The following is a 22,134-nucleotide window of genomic DNA, read 5'->3' on the forward strand; positions in this document are numbered from 1 at the left end:
AATCAATCAATCAATCAATCAATCAATCAATCAATCAATCAATCAATATCATAAGATATTGATTGAATCATCATTCATTGTACCACTCCCATTGCATGAGATATAAACCAAATTAATCCAATTTGTTGTAATTTTATGGTCAGTTCCAGACTTCCAGTTACTATACAATAATATCAGTCATGCATAATCTGATAAAAAACGATGTTTTGTTTTAATCAGAAATGCTTTTATTGCAGCGGGGTGCTGCTGATTTCACCCAACTGTGCTTTTATGTCGAAAGAGTCCCCGGTAGCTGTTCCTAACCCGGAAACGCTTGAATGTTATTATGCTAACGATGTGTCATCAACAAAACAGCCTAGCAGGACGAGGCTGGGAAGTGCAAATATTACACAAAATAAGGAGGATATCCTCTTGTTAATACATTCCTTTGCGTCATCGTGCGAATAGTTTCATAGTGACTTTCAGACGGTGCCTGTCACATTGTGTAACACTAACAACCCGCAGCGTTGCATTTAGCAGCTGCTGCTGCTGCTGTTGTTGTTGTTGGCTAACGGGCTAACAGGCTAATAAGCAGCTGACTCCCCGTCCGTCCACTAGTGTCGGTAGGACGGGATAGATAGAGAGAGAGAGGCAGAGATGTCCTGCTGCCTGGTGGACTTCTGTCGGGTCCAAGAACTCAGAACCGTCAGGGAGTTCTTGTTTCAGAACGACAAGACGTCAGAGCCAGCTGAGGAGAAGGACCACACAGCAGGTATAACTGAATAATAAATTGCACTCACCATGGTATTTAGTTAGCATGTACTGGTGATGTTTGCTGTGTGACTTCACTAGACAGTGGTTAACTTAATGTCAATGTTTTAAATGTCAAGAAGGGCTCTCCCCTTTTACTCTGAGGCCCCTTTTCCACCGGTTGGGGAACCGGTTCAGTTCTTTTTGGTTCTTAGTCCATGAGCCAAAGCTGCAAAATTGGAATGTTAATTATGAATTGAGTGTGTAAAACCAAACATAAAACCAAATTGTTTACAGGGTCAATTATAAGTAAATTAATATATGATAACCTTTCGACAGTAGTAGATTTTTCAGATTTTCTATTTTTTGCATATTTCCTATATAATGCCTAATTTGCATATTTAAATGTACAAATTTCAGAACATTTTTAATACAATAAAGCATTGTCTTCATGTAAGTAATCAACTGGGGAAGTTTCATGGTGATAACTATTAATTCCATTTTTACCTATTCACCTATAGGCCTACTGTAGCTGAAAATTACAAAATGTGTGATAAATATGAAAAAGCTACTCCTGTGGAAGGGTTATCGTATATTAATTTACTTATATATTTACTTATATTGAGCTCTGGCTCATGGACTAAAGAACTGAACCGGTTTGGTGGAAAAGGGGCCTGACAGTATGCAAATGGCCCATTATGTTCAGAGTTACAGGCTTGTAATTGTAAGGGTCCATTTAAACCCTCCTAAAGTAAGTAAGTACATTTTATTTATAAAGCACCTTTCGAAACAAAGTTACAAAGTGCTGTACAGTGACACAATATAAAAACAATCAGGTTTTAGTAGTATGATAATGCAAACAAATACAATCAATACTCAAGGATTAAAATGGAAACAAAACAAACAGACCTGTAGAAGAGATCAAGCGACAACATGGGAAAAATGTTTATGGAACAAAAACGTTTTTAAACTGCTTTTAGGCAAAGGTAGGGCATTCCACAAGGTAGGAGCAACCACTGAAAAGGCCCTGTCACCTTTTGTCTTTAACTTGGTCACCGGGATTTTTAGGAGACCTTTATCCGAGGACCTGAGAGGTCTCGTATTATCCTTAGGGGTTAAAAGATCAAGGATATAAAGTGGGGCCAGTCCATGAAGTTACTTGATGGGTAACCAGTGCAGTCCAGCTAATACCGGGGTTATGTGTGCTCTATGGTTTGTGTTAGTGAGGATTCTGGCTGCAGTGTTCTGTACTAATTGGAGTCTGGATAATGAGGAGTGGCTCAGCATTGTGTTGTCTTTGCCGTGGGTTTAACATTAGCTGCCAGTGAGCCGAGGGACTGCCGAATGGGATTTGATCCCAATGATCAAGATTTCAGTTTTTTCAGCATTGAGTTGTAAAAAGTTTTGTGCCATCCAATGTTTTTATGTCGGTTAAACAGTTGTGTATGATTATGAGTTTGCTGGGGTCATTTTGCTTAAAAGAGAGATATAACTGTGTATCGTCAGCATAACAATGATAAGAAATACATTCAAAACTATTGATGAGGGAGCCTAGGGGGAGCATATAGAAGGAGAAAAGGATTGGGCCAAGTATGGAACCCTGGGGGACCCCACAGGTCAAGGGAAATGAAATGAAATGAAATGATTACTATATTTACCCAGCGTATCTGGGCTAAGCTCAAGAACTTGTTTCCAGCCAGGCCCTGCTCATAGAACATTTCATCGTAGTGGTTCAATGCCTTGTTCAAGGGCACTTCAGCGGTGGTAATTTTAACGTGTCGGACCGCTGATTCGAACTGGCGACCTTCCAGTATCAAGACCGCTCCGCAATCCGTTCGGCCACCAGCTGAGGAAGAGGCGTAATTGTCAACCGCGCCAGCCACACTTCGCCCTGACAGATAGGAGGAGAACGCCAAGAGTCCCTGGATTGGCATGAAATCCACTTTGAGAACCACTGGTCTAGTCTACACTTTAACCCATTCAGGCCTGACGTCGACATTTAAAAAAAAAAGTTTTCTAAATCATGACAATTTTCGGAAAGATTTGAGGCACATTTTAACGATTTTTCAAAAATAGCAGACCTACAAGTTCATAGCGCGCCACTCGGTGGCGCGCTATGAGCTTGTAGATCTGCTATTTTTCAATAGCTAAATTATAACATAATGTTTAAAACGCTAACGTGACATGGATGCGTTCCAGGTCTCGGAGAGTCTTCAAATGTTGTTTGTAGACTCTCAGACTTGACACTGACAAAGGATGTTACTTGTAGTGTGAGCAAGGTTATCATTACAAGGCTTAAACCAGTTAAAGTAGGTACTCAAGCTTCAAGATGAGTGCATGGCATGCTTGTTAAAACGATAACATGCAGAAATGTATAACCATGATGAACCTAGACAGCAATCTCAAACAGTGGTTCTTCTCAGGAATTTTCATGTCCAATGTATTTGGCCATTATTTGAACATATTTTGTACGAAGGAATCCCATAATAGTCTACTTGCCAGTGTGTGAACCCGGACATTTTGAGTACCCTACGTTTTTATTTTAGAAATGTTGAGTATGGGTCCCCAGCTTTTAGAAACTGCCGGATGCTAACTTGCATATGTTGGGCAATTTTCATAATTAGCATAATAAGCTGGGGTACCATTAACATCCAATATAAGGCAACATTTTCAACATTTCTTTATGCTTTAAGTAGCATGTGACGGGTCAAACTAGGGGTTTTCAATGATTCTGAATCCATTGCAATGCAAGCACATTAGTTTTGCACAAAAAACACTTGCCCAATATTTGTGATGACGGCTATGGCCGTTTTTAGCCGAATGAGAGAAGATTGTTGTTGTTAAACATTTTCAAGATTTGTCTCTTGCACAATTTGTCTCTCTTTCTTCAGAAAAAGTTCACAACGCGTTGCTTGCAGCGTGGGCTTCTAGATTGGCTATTTTCAAGTAGCCAAACTATTGTCATCATGTTAAATTGGTTTTGAAGCTGTATGTTATAGCTAATATTGCTAGGGAGGGACCCTCTCCTGTAGCCCTCTCAAGCCCCCGGCCCAGACTCCAATTTGGAGAACCACTGAAAGTGAAAACACCTCAAATCATGGCTTTATGAATTCTGTCAGTCACTGCATGTCTAAAGGCAGGTCAGATGGGTGATTATATTCACAGCTGACAAGGTGTGAGTCACACCTCAGCAGTACGTTGCATTTTAACAGTAGGGGTGTGTGGGGGGGGAGAGCGAGGCTTATGGATGGAGAGAGAAAACAGTAGGCAAGGGGTGGAGCTAGATTTGATGTTTGTCCATTGTGTGAGTCATCTCACTGGAGGTGACCTGAGCAGATAGCTGCTGCAAGTGCACGATGCTCAACAGAGAACGGACACACTCACAGGAATATGGACATGCTGCTGTCATGTCACATACACAGTCACATACATAGAGAGAAGACTCACGCATACTCCAGTTTAAAAGGGCCTTGCAAACGTGAAGCGAGGAACGCAGGCGTTGTTGCCTGGACCAACACAGGTCTCCTCCAGGTCTGTTGAAGAAGGGAGGGGGGGGGGGGGGGGGGGGGGGGGGGGTGCAACAACGCAAGCGTAAAAAAAAAGCTAAACAGAATCCAGGTCTGGTGAGTCGCGGGCGTGTGTGCGTAACGAGCACGTGCGCAACAAATTCACGGAACCGTGCTCACGTAAATACGTTTGCGTTGTCGCACCGCTACTTCTCTGAGCAAAAACGCAGGTCTCATTGAAAATGAACTATAGGTGCGTTTTATCGCTCCCCGTTTGCAAGGCCCTTTTAGGTAAATGGTAAATGGTGCATTTATATAGCGCCTTTATCCAAGGCGCTTTACAGAGATTGTGCATTACATTCACCCATTCACACACACATTCATACACCGATGGCAACGGAAACCATGCAAGGCACCAACTAGCACATCGGGAGCAATTAGGGGTTCAGTGTCTTGCTCAAGGACACTTCGACAGTAACTCTGGGGGATCGCGGGTTTGAACTGGCAACCTTGCGGTTACCATTCAGGCACTCTACCCCTGAACCACCGCCGCCCCTTAGGGCGATAACCTATTCACTGCAGTGGTTAGGAAAACTAACATGACATCACCCCACCCCAGCACATCTCCCTGTTTTTACAAACCACTGCGGTGGTTAGGTCATCATCTAAAAACGGAGTATGTGTCCCGCTCCCGCTTAACCCATTCAGGCCTGACGTCGAAATTTAAAAAAAAAAAGTTTTCTAAATCATGACAATTTTCGGAAAGATTTGAGGCACATTTTAACGATTTTTCAAAAATAGCAGACCTACAAGTTCATAGCGCGCCACTCGGTGGCGCGCTATGAGCTTGTAGATCTGCTATTTTTCAATAGCTAAATTATAACATAATGTTTAAAACACCAAAAGGGGTTCCCGGTTTAATGGTTAATGTGGTTAAACGCTAACGTGACATGGATGCGTTCCAGGTCTCAATGGATTTACACATTGAGAGCCCACGCAAAACTGCCCAAAAATCACTTTCACCTAGAAAATCCATTCACATTTTTTATAATTCAGCTGACTGTGGAGACACATGCTGGAACTTTTTACTTTGAAATGTTTTATAGTTTCTGAGTTATTTAATTTAAACGCCAAATGCATTCTCAATGGCGAAAACACAAACTTTGGCACCACGTATTAGAAAAATAAATAAATCATTGTTTTGATTTTTTTGATTTTTCTTGATAAAAAAATAAAAATAAATAAATATATATATATATATTTTGTTTTTCAAAGACGTCCACAGACGTCTTGGGCTCTGCACGTGCGGTAATACCAAAGACGTCCACAGACGTCTTGGGCACAAAATGTGTTTTAACATGCACACTGCTGCTACTTACAGTATAGCACATTATGTAGATTTTAAACAGACTTATAGCTTGTTATGTAGACAGCTCTAGAATTGCACTTTATGTAGTCATAGCACTTTATAGTACACATGTATAATATATTATATAGTATAGTATGTATAGTTTACATAGATACTCCACTGTTACGTTCTTAGTTTACGCATGATTCATGATAACTACTTTTTATACATGTGATGTATGCCATGCTTTTTGTTATTGCTTAATGTAAATTGCTCTGGATTAAGAGCGTCTGCTAAATGCCTAAATTGTAAATTGTAATTGTAAATTGTATAGTGTATAATACAAAAGTGGCATGGCAACAGGATTTGTTGCATGTAGACTGTCTTTCAGTTTGGTCATTTTCTCGCCTGGTATATTTTAATCCTCCATGCCTTTTAGTTCAGCTTTCATCAGCCCTGCATCTCCTGTCCTGTTCTCTGTTTATTTTCCTTTGTATTTGGTATGAAGCAGTTTGCTTATATCTTTTGATGGTTTCATCACCTTTCTTTCACCTGTGTGCTATTTATCATCACTTACTAAAAGGGTAGTAAACGGCGCATTTTGGTCTCGGCTTGGGAACCAGGTTGAGTGGACCCAGAAATGTGGGGCTGGAAAGTGGAAACCTATTTTGGATATCGTAGACATGCCAAGTTGCTGACATTGTGTTGAACTGTCACAGGTTCAATCATCCTGACCATTTTTAGTGAGTTCAGTTAATACCAAAAAATGTAATTAGATTGCAGACAGTATATTTTCTTCTCATTTACACAGGAGAGAATGAGCTGTCTTGGGATACTTCTGACTGGGAATCATCGTGGGATAATCCCGAAGACAAAGATGACACCACCGCTACCACCAACAGCACGGTCTGTTTTTTGTTTTGTTTTTTGGGTTTGTTTTTAGATTCCTTCTTCATACAGTATCGGTATCTTTGCTACATTGCCACCCAATCAGCGGCGTCAACTTTGGGAGTGCCTGAGGGCTTGGGCACTCACTGAAAAAATAATAAACCAAATAGCACCCACTGAGATTAAGGCTGAAGATCCCCTCCCCCTGGTCATTTTGTCACGTAGGCACACACCTTTACGGTGTTCACAGAACAGGTATTCAAATGCTAATACTGTGGCTTTGTCCAGTGACCGCACGGTTCATTCACACTCCGTCTCCTGCAGCAACACAACACTAACACAGTCAGCGGAGAGGCTGCTGTCTGTGTACCGTCGGCCCGTCTGTAAAGAGCCATGACTTGAGACTTGACAAACAGAGCCATCTCAGCCAAAATACAATTTAATTATTTACTGTTGATCATGCTGAAATGTTGAAACAAGATGCTGAAACAATTTAATGTGTTCGTTAATTGTTGTGATTAACTGAAAGCGCGCACCACTGTATTTATTAGCAAACTGTAAATTATAAAGTACCAAAAAAATGTTTTTTTCCCCCGCTGCGGCGGGGGGGGGGGGGGGGGGTCAGGGAGGCGGGGCCGGGGGGCACCCACTGCCGTTATAGGAACCTGCCGCCCCTGCCCCCAATTAGCCCATATGTTATCTACTGTAAGTTCCAAGTTCCTCTATCCATATATAACCCAGTGGGATACTTCTGACTGGGAATCATCGTGGGATAATCCCGAAGACAAAGATGACACCACCGCTACCACCAACAGCACGGTCGGTTTTTTGTTTTGTTTTTTGGGTTTGTTTTTAGATTCCTTCTTCATACAGTATCGGTATCTTTGCTACATTGCCCCCCAATTAGCCCATATGTTATCTACTGTAAGTTCCAAGTTCCTCTATCCATATATAACCCAGTGAGCTTGGGACGTGATAACTGGAAATACAGTAGGTCGAATCTGAACCAAGCCTTGAACCCACATTCATGGAATTGGAAGGACACCTACCTCTATCTCTCTTTCTCTGACTCACTCTCTGTCTCCACCTCCTTATTGATCTGTCCATTTTTCTCTCTTGTGATTAAATCATTAAATAGCTTGTGGGGACAGCAGGGCACGCAGGAAATTAGCTATTTTGTCTGCAGCACGCTTTGCAGCTGATGAACTCTGAAATAGCCTCCTCAACCATCATGTTTTGGTGCATTGCAAAGTGCTGAGTACACTCTGCGTTACAGTCAGATCCAGGTCCATTTGGTTCTCAAGTATCAATCATTTAGCTGGGTATATATATATATATATATATATATATATATATATATATATATATATATATATATATATATATATACATACATATACATACACCCAAGTGCAACCAAGCATAAAATGACTTGTCCTTTAGTTCTACTGGCTTAGTTTGTATTTAGTTCACTGAAAAAAGGTAGTCGTAGTCGACCAACATTTTTCGTCATAGTGTTAGTCGACGAAAGCAACACTGTAACAGGGACCCCTGAGGTTCCCGCAGACCCCATGTTGTAAACCACTGTTCTATTGGTCAACTTCAACCTCTCTGCTCTCTCTCTAGGTGGAGGAGGACGGCGCAGGGCAGGGCAGCGCCCCCTGGATGCAGGACTGCGTGGTGTCCCTGTCGCCCTGTTCCGACATGCTGGTGGTGGCGCGGGAACACAGGGCCGTCTTCCTCTCGGGTATGATGACAAACACACGCGCAGTCTCACACCGCACGCTCGTGTGATATTTAGACTTTGTCGTATCGTATGACTGCGTCACTCGCCGGGAAAAAAATCTAACTCAAGTGTAAATGGTTGTGTGATGAAGCGCAAATTTACCCACATTAAATGGATTCATAGTACTGTACATATGTGCACACAAGCTATTAAAACAACACAAATAAATGTGTCATGCACGTACTGTTTACCCCATTTAGACCCGAGGCCGCTTTTAAATCATGACCAAAGTTTTCAGAAAAACTTATATTTTTCATTAAAAAAATCACACCCGTGTGAACTGAGTGGTGCAACTCCCCTCTCCCCCTGCCCCCCCCCCCCCCTCTCTCTCTCTCATTAGCAGGCAACAGTGCAGCACTATCTCTCTCTGTTTCAGCGCCACTTTTGCCCCTACTGCTACTCATAGTCACATAGTCACATATGTTAACACGGACATTGCTGTTCCTTGGAGTGGTTGCACCACTCAAAAAAAATAAAGAATTCCTGTTGCTACACTCCGGATTTGAAAGGTATAACAACGTATTCACGAATTTCAAATATATTCCTACACCTGCCGTGTTCGGGACCAACACAGGTGTTTTGATTTGTCTAAACAGTCTGATTGGCGTAGAACTAATTCATTGGTTTTTCAACACCTGTTGGTCCCCAACATGGCAGGTGCAGGGCTACATTTTGAAACTCTTGAATTGGCTTTCCCGGTCTTGATGGGTTATTTTCTGCTTACAGCCAAGTGGCGCACAGATGACAACGGCAGAGAGCAGATGACCCTGGCTGTGTCCTGGAGTGGAACGCTCCCCACCGAGGAGGGGTAGGCCTGTCACAATTATTACATAATTGTCTAATCGCAAGAGGATGAAAATGAAACCATGAGAAGGGGATTGATGGGGGGCAAGAGGATGAAAATGAAACCATGAGAAGGGGATTGATGGGGGGCAAGAGGATGAAAATGAAACCATGAGAAGGGGATTGATGGGGGGCAAGAGGATGAAAATGAAACCATGAGAAGGGGATTGATGGGGGGCAAGAGGATGAAAATGAAACCATGAGGGGCAAGAGGATGAAAATGAAACCATGAGGGGCAAGAGGATGAAAATGAAACCATGAGAAGGGGAGTGATGGGGGCCCTGGGGGGGGCAAGAGGATGAAAATGAACAAAGAAGGATTAAACAGATCTTCTGTGGGTTACCAGCAGGGTGGAATGGTTCAGTAAAAGAATCATGAGAACGACAGAGAGTGGCTGAGGCTTTGTGTCCTTGAGGCACCCGATTGAGATCTGAACTTATTAACACCAGTCGTGTGTGTGTGTGTGTGTGTGTGTGTGTGTGTGTGTGTGTGTGTGTGTGTGTGTGTGTGTGTGTGTGTGTGTGTGTGTGTGTGTGTGTGTGTGTGTGTGTGTGTGTGTGTGTGTGTGTGTGTGTGTGTGTGTGTGTGTGTGTGTGTGTGTGTGTGTGTGTGTGTGTGTGCGCGCGCGCGCGCGCTCATCAGAGAGTGTGTGAGCAGTGTCATCTGTATACCCCTGGCGAGCCAGAAGAGGTAAGCTACTGTATTTGTCATTTACCTACAGGAGTTGTTTTTTCGTATCCTTATGACATCAGATGTTGACAGCCCTGTGTGTGTTTGTGTGTGTGTGTAGGAGTTCAACAGGGCGGCCAGACTGGACATGCATTGTTGTGGGTTTCTCTTCTGGCTATGTGCGCTTCTATACAGAGGTCAGTGTACAGTACAATCAAATTCTTAAATGTTTTCCTCTGTTCTGTATATATTTCATGATTAGGGAAAAGGTGCCATGCAGTTAAACATGAGCATGTAATGCATCTGATTAAAAATTTCTATCAAAATTATGGTTACCATATTTCAGTAAAATATATTTAAAATAGTCTACATTGTGAGTGCATAATATCCATGACATTTTAAACAGGCACATGAAACATGATGCTAAAAACGTGTATACATGTCTTCTCTAATCAAACCGGGGGTATACATGTCTTTAGGTCCTTTTTAATGATATGAAAGGGAATCGCTGTAATACATTTTTTAACAGCTCCCTTTGCTGGGCAACACCTTGTTCAGAGCTCCAGGACATGTTTTGTGCATGCACGCAGCCGTTCACTTCCTTGTTTGCGATGAGATATCACGGACGCTTTTTTGCATATATCTGCTGTGACTGAAACTAGCTGGTTTCAGTGACGATACAATACATTTTGATTGATTTGGTTGACTGATACATACGGTTTGTTGCATCTCGTCAGAACGGGGTTCTACTATTGGCCCAGCTGTTGAATGAAGACCCTGTGTTGCGGCTCAAGTGTCGCACGTACGAAATCCCCCGGCATCCTGGAGTCACTGAGCAGGTAAAACGCACAGACATGGGGACAGACAGACAGACAATCAGACAGACACATATGTACACAGAAATTCATTAACCCATTAAAACCGGGAAATCGCCATTTTAGCTGTATTTTAACCATTATACTTGGGGCTATTCAAAAATAGCAGATCTACAAGCTCATAGCACCTCACTTTGAATATGTATATTTCTTACATTTTTAATTAAATATTTTGCTTCTGGGGGTCCCTGGAACTAAATATTTTGAGATCGGTCGACGGCCAAATACATATAATTTTGGGTGTCCTTGACATGAAAAAGTTTGAGCACCACTGATATAGAAACATATGTTTTTCGGAAAACTGTTGGGATTTTGAAGACGATTTGTAGAACCGGCTTCATCAGGTCTTGATGGGTGAAGAGGTGCACTACATGCGCTGGTTTCATTACTAGTGTGTTCATTTGGTTCTCTTCCTCTCTGTCCTTTCAGCATGAGGAGCTGAGTATCCTCTACCCTGCTGCTCTGGTCACCATCGATGGCTTTAGCCTCTTCCAGTCGCTACGGGCCTGCAGGAACCAGGTGGCCAGAGGTACGACTAGGCCTGTCACCATTTGACATTTTACTTGACGATGAATTGTCGCTCAAATAATGGACCGTATCATTGACTACCGCACAGGGCAGACATATATGACAAATCACTTACATATGTTTAATAACGTTATACTTCAAAAATGTTAATAGTGGAAATAGCTGATCTATAAGCTTGTAGATCTTCTTCCAGGAGTTTTCTCTCCGCATTCAGTATTGTGTTGTGTGTTCATACTGTATATGTGGACAAACACGGCGCATGCAGTTACAAGTCAGTCAAGGCAGTTAATTGATCGTGCCGCTGCTTGCCACATGACTTCATGTAATTCATGGCTGTTGGCCAACAATTATTCCTTGGTGTGATGTAATTTATTTATGACCTACATGTGAAAACGGATAAATATTGTCTCTCTGACTTCGTATTCCGGAAGTCGTATTTGCATAGTCTGGAAGCCAGTGACACGAAATTTCGTTCTCTTATGTATTTTATGTATCTGTTGAATGACAATAAAGATATCTATCCATCTGTATTGATCAACACTATCATTTCCACCTCCATCTTTCCCTCTCTTCCACCTCTCCCATCTCCACCTCATCCACCTGCCATTCTCTCTTCTCCACCCAGCCGCCGCGGCGGGCAGCGATGTGATCCAACCCCCTCCCCTGGCCTATAAGAAGTGGGGTCTGCAAGAAATGGACACCATTGTAGACCACAGCAGCGTGGGTGAGAGGGACACTGGACTTTCATTTTACTTCAAACCAAATTAACCCTAGCTTCCCTGTTTTGGGCATGTCATTATGTGCAACATTCCTTCAAAAATGTTTAGGATTTTTCAATTATCTTCCGTTATTTTTTCACAGGTATGCTAGCTCACAACCTGTTGCATTGCATTTCGGGACACGATGTGAGCTTGTAGAGCAGCTATTTTCCAATATCCAGACTAGAGTATAAATTAGTGCTTACTGTATGTGGTTAAGCTATAGCAGGGTGTTTAAAGGCAGACAAATGGAGAGATTGATAGATCAAATGTATTATAAGGAAGCTGGGACGTTGACTAGCAGAAGACATGGGTGGATGTGGTAAGAAGCACAGATATCAACAGTGGTTAGAACAAATCGAGGTAACTAGGCGTTACTCACGTCTAACTTACCTTGCCTCCCTGTAAAACTTCCCTCTATTTCTCTACCTCCCAACTTCACTGTCTCTTATTTACATCCACTCTGTCTCCCTCTTTTTGTCTCATTCCTCCTTCACTCTTTCCTTCTTCTCATTTCTCCACCAACCTGCCCCCCCCCTCCCTCTCTCTCTCTCTCTCTCTCTCTCTCTCTACTAGGCATCATGACACTGTGTGTATTTGACCAGATGAAGAATGCCTCCATCCTGGGGGGGTTCCACGCCTCGGTCAAGGGCAGCCCCCCCGCCATGAGTCAGTACATCGCTGTGGGAGGAGGACCTTACACAGGATTCTATTACGCCATTGAGGTAGCCTGTGTGTGTGTGTGTGGGTGGGGCATTGTTTCCCCTGTGTTCATTATGTTATCTCGCATGGTACATGGGTCACAGTGTGCCAGACAGGGATAGGCTATAAAGATAATGTAAAAGTGTTGATCTCTTTATGTGCTAGTTGTACATGCTTGTATGTTAATTAGGTATGATACTATGGCCACAGAGAATACTCCATATTTCTTCGCTGGAGGGTGTGCGTTATTTTAAGATAACCAAACCCTCCACTTTGATATTTAAAAGGCACATTGCCCCATAATGTTAATAAAAAATGGCGTTTTAAATTGTTGGCAAGTGGACATGGTATATAATCAGGATCATCTACTCTTTACCTGGGGGTTTATTTATGTACTTAATATAATGTATATGAATGCTAGTGTAGCGGTTAAGCCAGGCATACGCCTTTAATGCGAAAGGGTGTGGGTTCGAACCCTGTCAGGGGATGACAAGGGCATGCAGTCGCAGCAGGTTCCAAACTCTAAATCAAAATGTGTTTAGATCTGAGCCAACTTCAGCCAAGTCTCCTGCAGGAGGAGTGTCTGAATGATGATAATGATGATGATGATGATGATACATACGAGATATTATACTAAATCCAGCGTTGTGTGTATTTTCTCTTTCTCTCCCCAGGGAAGTTCCCAACCTCTGCTGTCCCATGTTGCCCTTGCTGTGGCCAGCAAACTCACATCAGCCCTGTTTAGTGCTGCCAGGTCTGTATTGTGTGTGTGTGTGTGTGTGTGTGTGTGGCACGTGCATGCTCTGTCCTGTGAGTCCACAGCACCTAGTTAGTATATACTGTACTAAAGTAAATAGTATTCAAAATTACGAAATACATTTTCAGCAATCAAAGTTTCAGAAATTGATCTACAAGCTCACAACGCGTATGCATTGTGAGGCTTTGTGAGCTTGTAGTTTGGCTATATTATCACTATATTATAAATAGTGGATAATTCATAATATATTTCTTTAAAGGAGCATTCAGTGATTTGGGTGATTTGGAAAACCACCCAGTCCGCCCCGGTAACAAAATGTGCACATGCACGCTCTACAGTGGGGGGAAGTGCAACAGGCCAACAGCACGTGCACCAAGGCCCCACTCGATCATGATTGGAGGAAGGCCCCTCTCATCCTGATTGGATGAAGGCTTTGCCACCCGCCACCAAAACTGAAACTAGGGTTTTTTGACCCCAGGGGCTCACTGGGGACAGGGAGAAACTCCTTATATGGTCAGCACACTCTATAGTAGGGAGGATTATCCAGAAAAAAAGAAAAAACAAGTGGTATTTGAATTAAGTCAAATCACTGAATATACCTTTAAGGCTGGGTCCCAAAAGACTCCTTTCCTAGAAATACAGTGGAGTCAATATTTCTGAAAGTCATCAGTTTACAAAAAACAGATACAGCAAGAATTTACTGAAGTAAATGTACATTGTTACTGTGCATCACTGTGCATTAATGCTGCTACTGCACCAGCCAACAAAACGGTTAAATCAATACTGAATTATAGCCTGTTGTACCCTGGCAGCGTCTCCTCCATCCATACCTCTCTCCACTGTCTCCTTTTATATCTCACTTTTCATTTTATTACCACTCTGTCGTTATATCTGTATTTTCATTTCTCTGCTTATCTTTTTTTATCTTGCTGTCTCACTCGGTTTCCCCCTCCCTGTCTCTCAGATTATTTAAAGTTAGATTAATTAAAGGCTTGGCTGCATTGCAGCCCAGGCATTGCAGCCTGACAGCATGTCCTGACGACCTTTGCTGCCACTCCTCATTTCCTTTCAATCCTACAGTATCAATAAAGGCACAAAAGCCCCAAAATAAATCTGTCTCTGTCTCTCTCAGTGGGTGGTTAGGTTGGAAGAAGAACCAGAGTGAAGAAGAACCAGCTCAGAAACAGAAGCCCAAAGTGGAAGCAGCTACACCCCTGGGAGTCAGGTAACCAATGACCATATGTAAGAACAACATACATTACATGTTGTTCCTCAATGAAGATCTGTGATGATCAGGCGAAAGAGATTACACAGGTTGTTGTGAGCAATTATTGCAAAAGCACAGTCACCTTTTGCAGCCAGCGTACAGTAGACATCCATGTCTAAACCCACTTGTTCTGAAAGCAGGGCGCTCGGCAATCAGGACAATGTTGTAGTTTCTTTACGACACAAAGTCTAATTTTAACGATTCTCTTGGGGCAGGTTTGGTCTCCCGGACTCTCGTCGCCACGGGGAGTCCATCTGTCTGTCCCCCTGCAACACGCTGGCCGGAGTGACGGACGACTTTGGACGAGTCACACTGCTGGACGTGGCCAGAGGCATCGCCATCCGCATGTGGAAGGGTGAGGAGAAATAATATCCAGTAGGGGAGAAACTGTGTCAGTCAAAATGCACTACTTTACCAATATGAGAATGCTTTATTGTTCTATATCATGAAATGAAAAGTTACAAAAATATGGAGATAAAAGGTTTCTGCCCGACAGCAAACAATATTAGAGGCGTGTCCATTGAGGAGGTCTTAAACACAATTTGTCTTCTCTAGGTTACCGTGATGCCCAGCTGGGCTGGGTGCAGGTGTCTGAAAGGCGAGGCGAGCGGGAGTCATCCCCCTCGGCACCCCTACCCCGACGCCATGCCCAGTTCCTGGTTATCTACGCCCCCCGCAGGGGCATCCTGGAGGTGTGGGGCACGCAGCAGGGTCCCCGCGTGGGGGCCTTCACCGTGGGCAAACACTGCAGGTACTGTGTGTGTGTGTGTGTGTGTGTGTGTGTGTGTGTGTGTGTGTGTGTGTGTGGGCATCCTGGAGGTGTGGGGCACGCAGCAGGGTCCCCGCGTGGGGGCCTTCACCGTGGGCAAACACTGCAGGTACTGTGTGTGTGTGTGTGTGTGTGTGTGTGTGGGCATCCTGGAGGTGTGGGGTACGCAGCAGGGTCCCCGCGTGGGGGCCTTCACCGTGGGCAAACACTGCAGGTACTGCATGCACTCGGCCTCAAACTGGCAATGGGTAATATATTGATTTGGGGGACAGAAAATCATTAACTTATTATTTATTCTATTTTTCATATAGAAAATCATTAACTTCCATCATTACATTACATTTCAGTTTGAGAACCATACATATTGAGACTTTTGAGGTCGTATCGCCCAGCTCTGGTTCAAACAAAAGACAACTTCACGCTTTGAGAATAAGGACGCACACAAAAATTTGCCTCGCGTAGCCAGCCTTTGCAATGCATATATTGCCCCAGGCAGATTAAGTCTGGCCCCTCTCAATTGTGGGAGGACTTCACGGCCCAAAGTGGTGACGAGCCAACCAGATTCGTCTGGAACCAGGCAATAACCAACCAGGGCCCAGTATGCAAATACAGGGTGGGACATTGCGGGAAAAAATCTAACGCTGAGAGGGACGTAATTAATATCCACGCAGTGATATTAGTATCGCTACTCGAGGCTACACAAAAATAGCAACAGCATATCTCTAATATTCTTCCAGACTGCTGTATGCCGGCTACCGTCTGATGGGCGTGAACAGTGTGACCAGTCAGGGCTGGCAGCTCCACACCCAGCAGGTGTGTCTGCTGGACCCCACCACCGGAGGTTTGAGGACCATCACCGTGCCCTTCCACCTGGCCCTCAGGTTGACCCTCCTCCTGCTTGTTTAACCACGTTTTTTGGTAAAGATCTGTCCCGTTTATGCACAGAATAGGCAAACCTAATGTTTTTTTTCTGACCTAGTGACAAGAAGAGTGAGCGAGCCAAAGACATGCACCTGCTGAAGAGACTGGCCACCTTACTGAGGAGCAGAGAGGTGGAGCCTGGTAAGACATTGAGTCAGGGATGAGACTAGATGGAGTTATTGGAAACATAAGCCAAATTCCAATATCCCAAATATCGGTCACTCGCTTACTCGCACTCGGGTCAGTCCAGTGGCGTTGTTACAGTGAAATTGGTACCCTGCTTAAAATTGTGACAATCGTGTAGACATCACATAACGTCAGTGTCCGAGCGTAAATCATTGCGGTTTATTTATTAGCAGAGTTCAACCTAGCGGTGTTTAGGTCACATATTTAAAGACCTCCATGTATGTTATGTGAACTCCACAAGATGGTCACATATTTCAGCAGGTCACCAATTTCCCCGTAATACTGGCATGCTTGAGTGACCGAGTGTGAGTGAGCGAGTGGCTGAGATTCTGGGTATTGGAATTTGGCTGTAGACAAAGACAGGTAGACGCCTCCTCCGGCTCTAGAGCGTCTGTAAAAAAGGGAAGGCAACATGGAAGGCAAGCTTCCGAAATTGTGAAGCACGCTTTCGCGTGCGTCACAGAAGGGGACGTTCGATAGGCCAATCAGAGGCGGGACTCCCTCTTTCCCAGAGGCACTCCTCATGCCAATAAAGCTCCTTTGAATTGAATTGAAGTCCCGGAAAAGACACACTCTGATTGGCCGATAGGCAGCATGCCTTCCGTAATTCCGCCTCCCCTTTATACAGGTCGCTCCAATGAACTGCAGCGGCGAATGAGGTATCTAGATTTTTGTATCTTTGATTAGAAGTGTCACACTGATCTGACTGTCTTTGCTCTTCTCTTCAGACATTTTGGAGAGTGAAGCCAAGAGTGTGCTGCTAGAAATCAAACATCCTGCCATTAAGAAGCAGGTGATGAGGGCGCGCACAGTATACACACACACACACACACACACACACACACACACACATGATGTGACAATGATATGAACATGCTTTTCAATAGGTTTTGTTTCATTTGGTTTATCTTTAGGCATTGGAGTCTCTGCTGTCCAATAAGAATGCTCCCATCTCCTGCCTGACCAATGTCACACGCGCCTTACACAACAGTTTCAAGGAGCGAGGTGAAGTATAAGAGCTCTCCCCAGGGCCAAATTAGCCATTGGGCCAGTTGGACCGGGGCCCTTGGCTGTTAGGGGCCCTTTGAGGAAACTGGACCGCGTGGTACTGGGTTTGAGGCCCTGAAATTGGCCATTGATTTTGTTAAATTTAGGTCAAAAAGATGATAAAAACATAAAAAAGATAGAATGGGACCCCCAACACATTACCGGCTCAGGGGCCCTCATGGAGTTTAATCCGTCCCTGGCTCTCCCTACACCTTTAGATTTTTCAACCAGCTCTGAAATTGGAAGGTCAGCGATTAAATCCCCAGCCATATAAAAATAGGACCCAGTGCCTCCCTGCTTTGCACTCAGCATCAAGGGTTGGTTTGGGCCGTAAGTTCCTGCGAATACTAGTGTCATGTCCAGGGGATGTACAGTGCTTGTACATCAAGCTCCCTCACTAGGTGTTGGTTCCCAAGGCTACTTCTTTATTTAGATTTTTGCAGTGACAGGTACTGAAAGGTGAGGTGAATCATGGATGTATTTCAATCCATTTTTATCAGAGAGGACTTTCTTAGCCTCAAGAAATGTAAAAACAAAATGGTTGCAATACTCTCTGCCTCCCCAAGGCTACGTAGGTGTTAATCAAATCAAATGAAGAGCTCGCAATCATGTTAACGACAGGATATCTGTACATCTCTGGTCTGAATTAGCATATGATTGCTAATGTATGTCTGTACTGTATGTTCACTGTAGATCCTGAAGCAGTGGATGAAGCGTTGCTTCAACTCTGCTCCTCTCAACTGAAACTGCTTCAGCTTTATTCAGACATCCAACAGCTGCAATCTGCCACAGACACAGAACCATGCCCTGAAGCTGTGAGGACACACACACACACACACACACACACATACACGTCAAGGTCGTCGGGATCGGGACTCGAACCCGCGACATGCTGTCAGGCTGGATTACCAGCATAGGTGCCTGGGCCGCTTGGCCAGAATCATTCTGCACTCAACTCTACATTAATGTTACAGAGATATTTAATACAAGTTGCTCATTGTTTGACAGCAGTCTGTGTGTGACCCTCCCCTCTTGAGCGTTGATGTGAAGACTTCCACTTTATTGACAGACAAGTCGACTTACAGAAATCTGAAGAATATGGTTTAATGCACACCGCTTCAGCATTTGCTCTTGTGCTGAAATCTTGAGGTGTTCCACAATCCAACTAGTTACCGTGGTTGATCTAGGATTGGGCAGTAGCCAACTGCCAGTTGAAGGGTGAATTTATTGAGTTGTAACACATGGATGGTTAGGTTACATTTCTACACTCAGAGTTAAAGGAACACTCAGGATTGTGTACATACATAAACATTCACATGCTGAACCAGTTGGAAAGTTGCTTCACTGTCGATTAGATTTACATTTACTGGTCAACATCGATGAATCAACGATGTTGGTTGTTTGTCACCATGGACTTGATCAAGATCCTTATCATCATCATTGTCTTGGTTCCACGCTAGGTGGAGTCCCTGGAGGGCCTGGAGGTGGAGTTGTCTCGCTTGGCTCCCACCCTGGAGCGCTATGCCCAGCTCACCACACGGCCCAGTGTCTCCTTCGCCCAGGACTCCCCTGACCGTCCGCTGCCCGCCCGCACCTTCCTCTCTCAGCTGGAGTGCGCCGAGACTGGGGAGGTGAACGTGGTCCGCGGCTCTGACACAGACTGGAACCAGCTTGGTAAACGCACGCACGCACGCACGCACGCACGCACGCACGCACGCACGCACGCACGCACGCAGTAAACTAATAATATTAGCACTTTCAGCAATTTTTGTATCAATATCATGCTAATGCATCATTCATGTACATTGCTCAACCTCCATAATGTTTTTTTTTCATACACAAAACCAACTAATTCGAGAAAATGTAAACATTTTTATGGCTCCTGTGACTTTACAAGAGCCACCGAACAACACCTTTCATCCTCCGTGTCACACCCATACTGTCGAGCGTATACTGTAGGCGGCTGAGAATGTGTACTTGTGTCCTGTCTGTGCAGGGAGCTTCCTTTTATGGGGATGTCTGTGTGGAGACAGCCCAATCCACAGCGTGTGTGACACACTACAGCAGGCAGGAATCAGTCCACAGCAGCTGCTGGTAAGACAAAAGGGAGATGGGGGGGGGGGGGGGGATACATTGATGGTTCTCCAACTTGTTAATTTCATGCACCTGGTACCATGACCTTGTACCACCAAAGTTTAGAACATGGGAACGTTCTCATTCTACTGCTCTGCCACCTAAATGTGGAATGCCCCCGACGACGCCATCCATTAAATGGTGTGTAACACTGTTTTCTTTTAAAATTGGCCTGGAAAAACATATGTAGATAAAAATGGGATGTAAATGTAATTTTCCCATCTATTTTGTACATATATTGTTTGTATTTGTTGATGACTTGTAATGCTTGTATGCTATGTTGATTAATTGAATGCATTGGACCACAATGGAAACAAGTCTCTTATCCTTTTAGCTTTTATGTCTTACTGTATGTGCTATTTACATTTCTGACTAATAATTGTATATAATAGGGAGACTGACGAATAGAATGTATAAATGAAGTGGTTAAGCCTGTTTCATATTTCTTGTTTGAATTCATCCATGTTCAAGTCCCGGCCTTTTGTGTGTTTTTATTTCAGTATTGATATTTTTATTTCAGCATTGATATTTTATGCATTCAATTCTTATTTTAAATTTGGAACAAGGAAAATCTCTACTGCAGTATAGTGACTGGGCATTCTTCTTTTTATGGTATTTTCCTTATGTTTAACCCAGAAAGAACCCGCTGGTTGGTCGGCCAGGGACCAATCAGAAAGTGGGGACAAAATGGGTGAATTAATGAATGGGTTGTTCAGTCCAGGACAATAAGAGGCCTCCTCTGTGTCTGTTGTCTCCTCTCCTTGTGTGAAGTCTCTGTTGCTGAGCGTGTGGCTGCACAGGGAGAAAGATGTTCTGAAGAAGCCAGAGATGACCGCTCGGAACCTGCACGCTCTGCTCACTGCCCTCAGCAACATGAAAGGTGAGTACGGTCGCTCTGCTCACTGCCCTCAGCAACATGAAAGGTGAGTACGGTGGAGATGTCTGGCCATACTTATTTCTGTCTCCCCTCATTGATCCAGTCGAGTGTCGCTTTCTTGGGTTTTCCCTCTTCTTACAATCTCAGGTGAAAACTGTTGGAGCAAATTTGTTTTAAAGGAGCATTCAGTGATTTGGGTAATTTGGAAAACAAAATGTGCACATGCACGCTCTACAGTGGGGGGAAGTGCAACAGGCCAACAGCATGTGCACCAATGCCCGCCCCCAGTCGATCATGATTGGAGGAAGGCCCCTCTCATCCTGATTGGATGAAGGCTTTGCCACCCGCCACCAAAACTGAAACTAGGGTTTTTTGACCCCAGGGGCTCACTGGGGACAGGGAGGAATATAATTTTGAATTAAGTCAAATCACTGAATATACCTTTAAAGGGATATTTCACTTTCAAAACATTTTTGGGGTTATTTTATCATCTACTCAGGCTTTTGTGAACACCCCGGACAGTTTTTTAAGTTGCTTGATTCAGTATTTAGATATTTGATATTCATTTTAGCTGCCCCGCCCCCTTCCTATACAAACCCAATGTAACTTCAACCTCCATTTTAACCATCATAGATAGACTGTATGTTTATTCATTCATCTCAGTAGCTGGAGCACCAATATACGTTTGTGTGTATATATAAAAGAAATCACACCCGTGTGAAGTGAGGGGAGCTCTTATCATCATACGTCATCATACATCATCTCATTCTGGCCAATCACAATTTGCTTCCTCACTTTTGTCCTCAAGGTTTGTGTTTACACAATTTTGTGTTGCACAAACCCTCAACTAGTCATAGAACACGGTAGCAAAACAATGTTTATGTTTACACAAACTCTCAAAGCTGGACACTATGTCCTCAATGTTTATTGAGTGGCCAGTGCCCCTCAATAAAATAATGGTGCTGGCTTTTGATGTTTGACGTTTAAACCTTCAATTCACTGAGTATTTCATGCATGAGAAGTGGCTAGTTGTCAAGGTGTTAGGGTTACAAAAATACAACAAAAAAACAAAGTCATTACGTTTGAGACTGCTGAATCTAAAGCTGCCTCTTCCTGCCATTCTTCTGCTGTCCACACAGGTGCGGTAGAGGCTTCATGGGACCCCCAGTCTCTCTCCCCCTGGTGGCAGCAGGTGCGCGGTGCCTGTGTTCAATCCCACAGCCCGGCCGCCGCCTTGCTAGCTGCACTGGTGGCTCACCGTGCTGCTAAAACTAACATCACCAGCCTGGGAGACAGCAAGGTAGACACACACACACACACACACAGTAAATAATTACCTTTTGTTAAATGTGTCCGTTAGTAACTCGGAGAACATACAAACCAGGTGAACCCAGATTTGTACACGCTCAGAGTTAAATGAACACTTTTTATTTTATTGCACACACACAGACTGGCATGTTGTGTTCTGTGTCATCGTGTGTGTGTGTGTGGGTGCGCACGTTCATGTGCTATAACTTTTTACTATACCTTTTGAGGGCCAAATGG

At 43.8% G+C, this 22,134-nt stretch overlaps 1 protein-coding gene across 4 annotated transcripts in view; it reads left to right on the top strand.

The window, feature by feature from the left end:
- Positions 1-310: 310 nt before the first annotated feature.
- The window catches only part of rab3gap2 (RAB3 GTPase activating protein subunit 2 (non-catalytic)), a 31,748-nt gene continuing 9,924 nt past the window's right edge, over positions 311-22,134 (top strand). For 2 of the 4 annotated variants that reach the window (XM_079529074.1, XM_079529075.1), the window contains exons 1-24: positions 311-751; positions 6,395-6,489; positions 7,213-7,290; positions 8,098-8,218; positions 8,984-9,065; positions 9,743-9,790; positions 9,891-9,966; positions 10,507-10,608; positions 11,074-11,173; positions 11,798-11,896; positions 12,507-12,655; positions 13,307-13,386; positions 14,522-14,614; positions 14,872-15,011; positions 15,212-15,407; positions 16,163-16,306; positions 16,405-16,487; positions 17,261-17,325; positions 17,447-17,537; positions 18,273-18,394; positions 19,040-19,253; positions 19,576-19,673; positions 20,484-20,592; positions 21,729-21,889. In XM_079529074.1, the coding sequence (XP_079385200.1) occupies positions 637-751; positions 6,395-6,489; positions 7,213-7,290; positions 8,098-8,218; positions 8,984-9,065; positions 9,743-9,790; positions 9,891-9,966; positions 10,507-10,608; positions 11,074-11,173; positions 11,798-11,896; positions 12,507-12,655; positions 13,307-13,386; positions 14,522-14,614; positions 14,872-15,011; positions 15,212-15,407; positions 16,163-16,306; positions 16,405-16,487; positions 17,261-17,325; positions 17,447-17,537; positions 18,273-18,394; positions 19,040-19,253; positions 19,576-19,673; positions 20,484-20,592; positions 21,729-21,889 (2,661 nt within the window). In that variant the 5' untranslated portion in view covers positions 311-636. The remainder of the gene's footprint in view (positions 752-6,394; positions 6,490-7,212; positions 7,291-8,097; positions 8,219-8,983; positions 9,066-9,742; positions 9,791-9,890; positions 9,967-10,506; positions 10,609-11,073; positions 11,174-11,797; positions 11,897-12,506; positions 12,656-13,306; positions 13,387-14,521; positions 14,615-14,871; positions 15,012-15,211; positions 15,408-16,162; positions 16,307-16,404; positions 16,488-17,260; positions 17,326-17,446; positions 17,538-18,272; positions 18,395-19,039; positions 19,254-19,575; positions 19,674-20,483; positions 20,593-21,728; positions 21,890-22,134) is intronic. The other 2 variants (XM_079529076.1, XM_079529077.1) reach the window with 1 other exon arrangement.

The sequence above is a fragment of the Electrona antarctica genome (assembly GCF_951216825.1).
Source record: "Electrona antarctica genome assembly, chromosome: 18".
NCBI classification, from domain to species: Eukaryota; Metazoa; Chordata; class Actinopteri; order Myctophiformes; family Myctophidae; genus Electrona; species Electrona antarctica.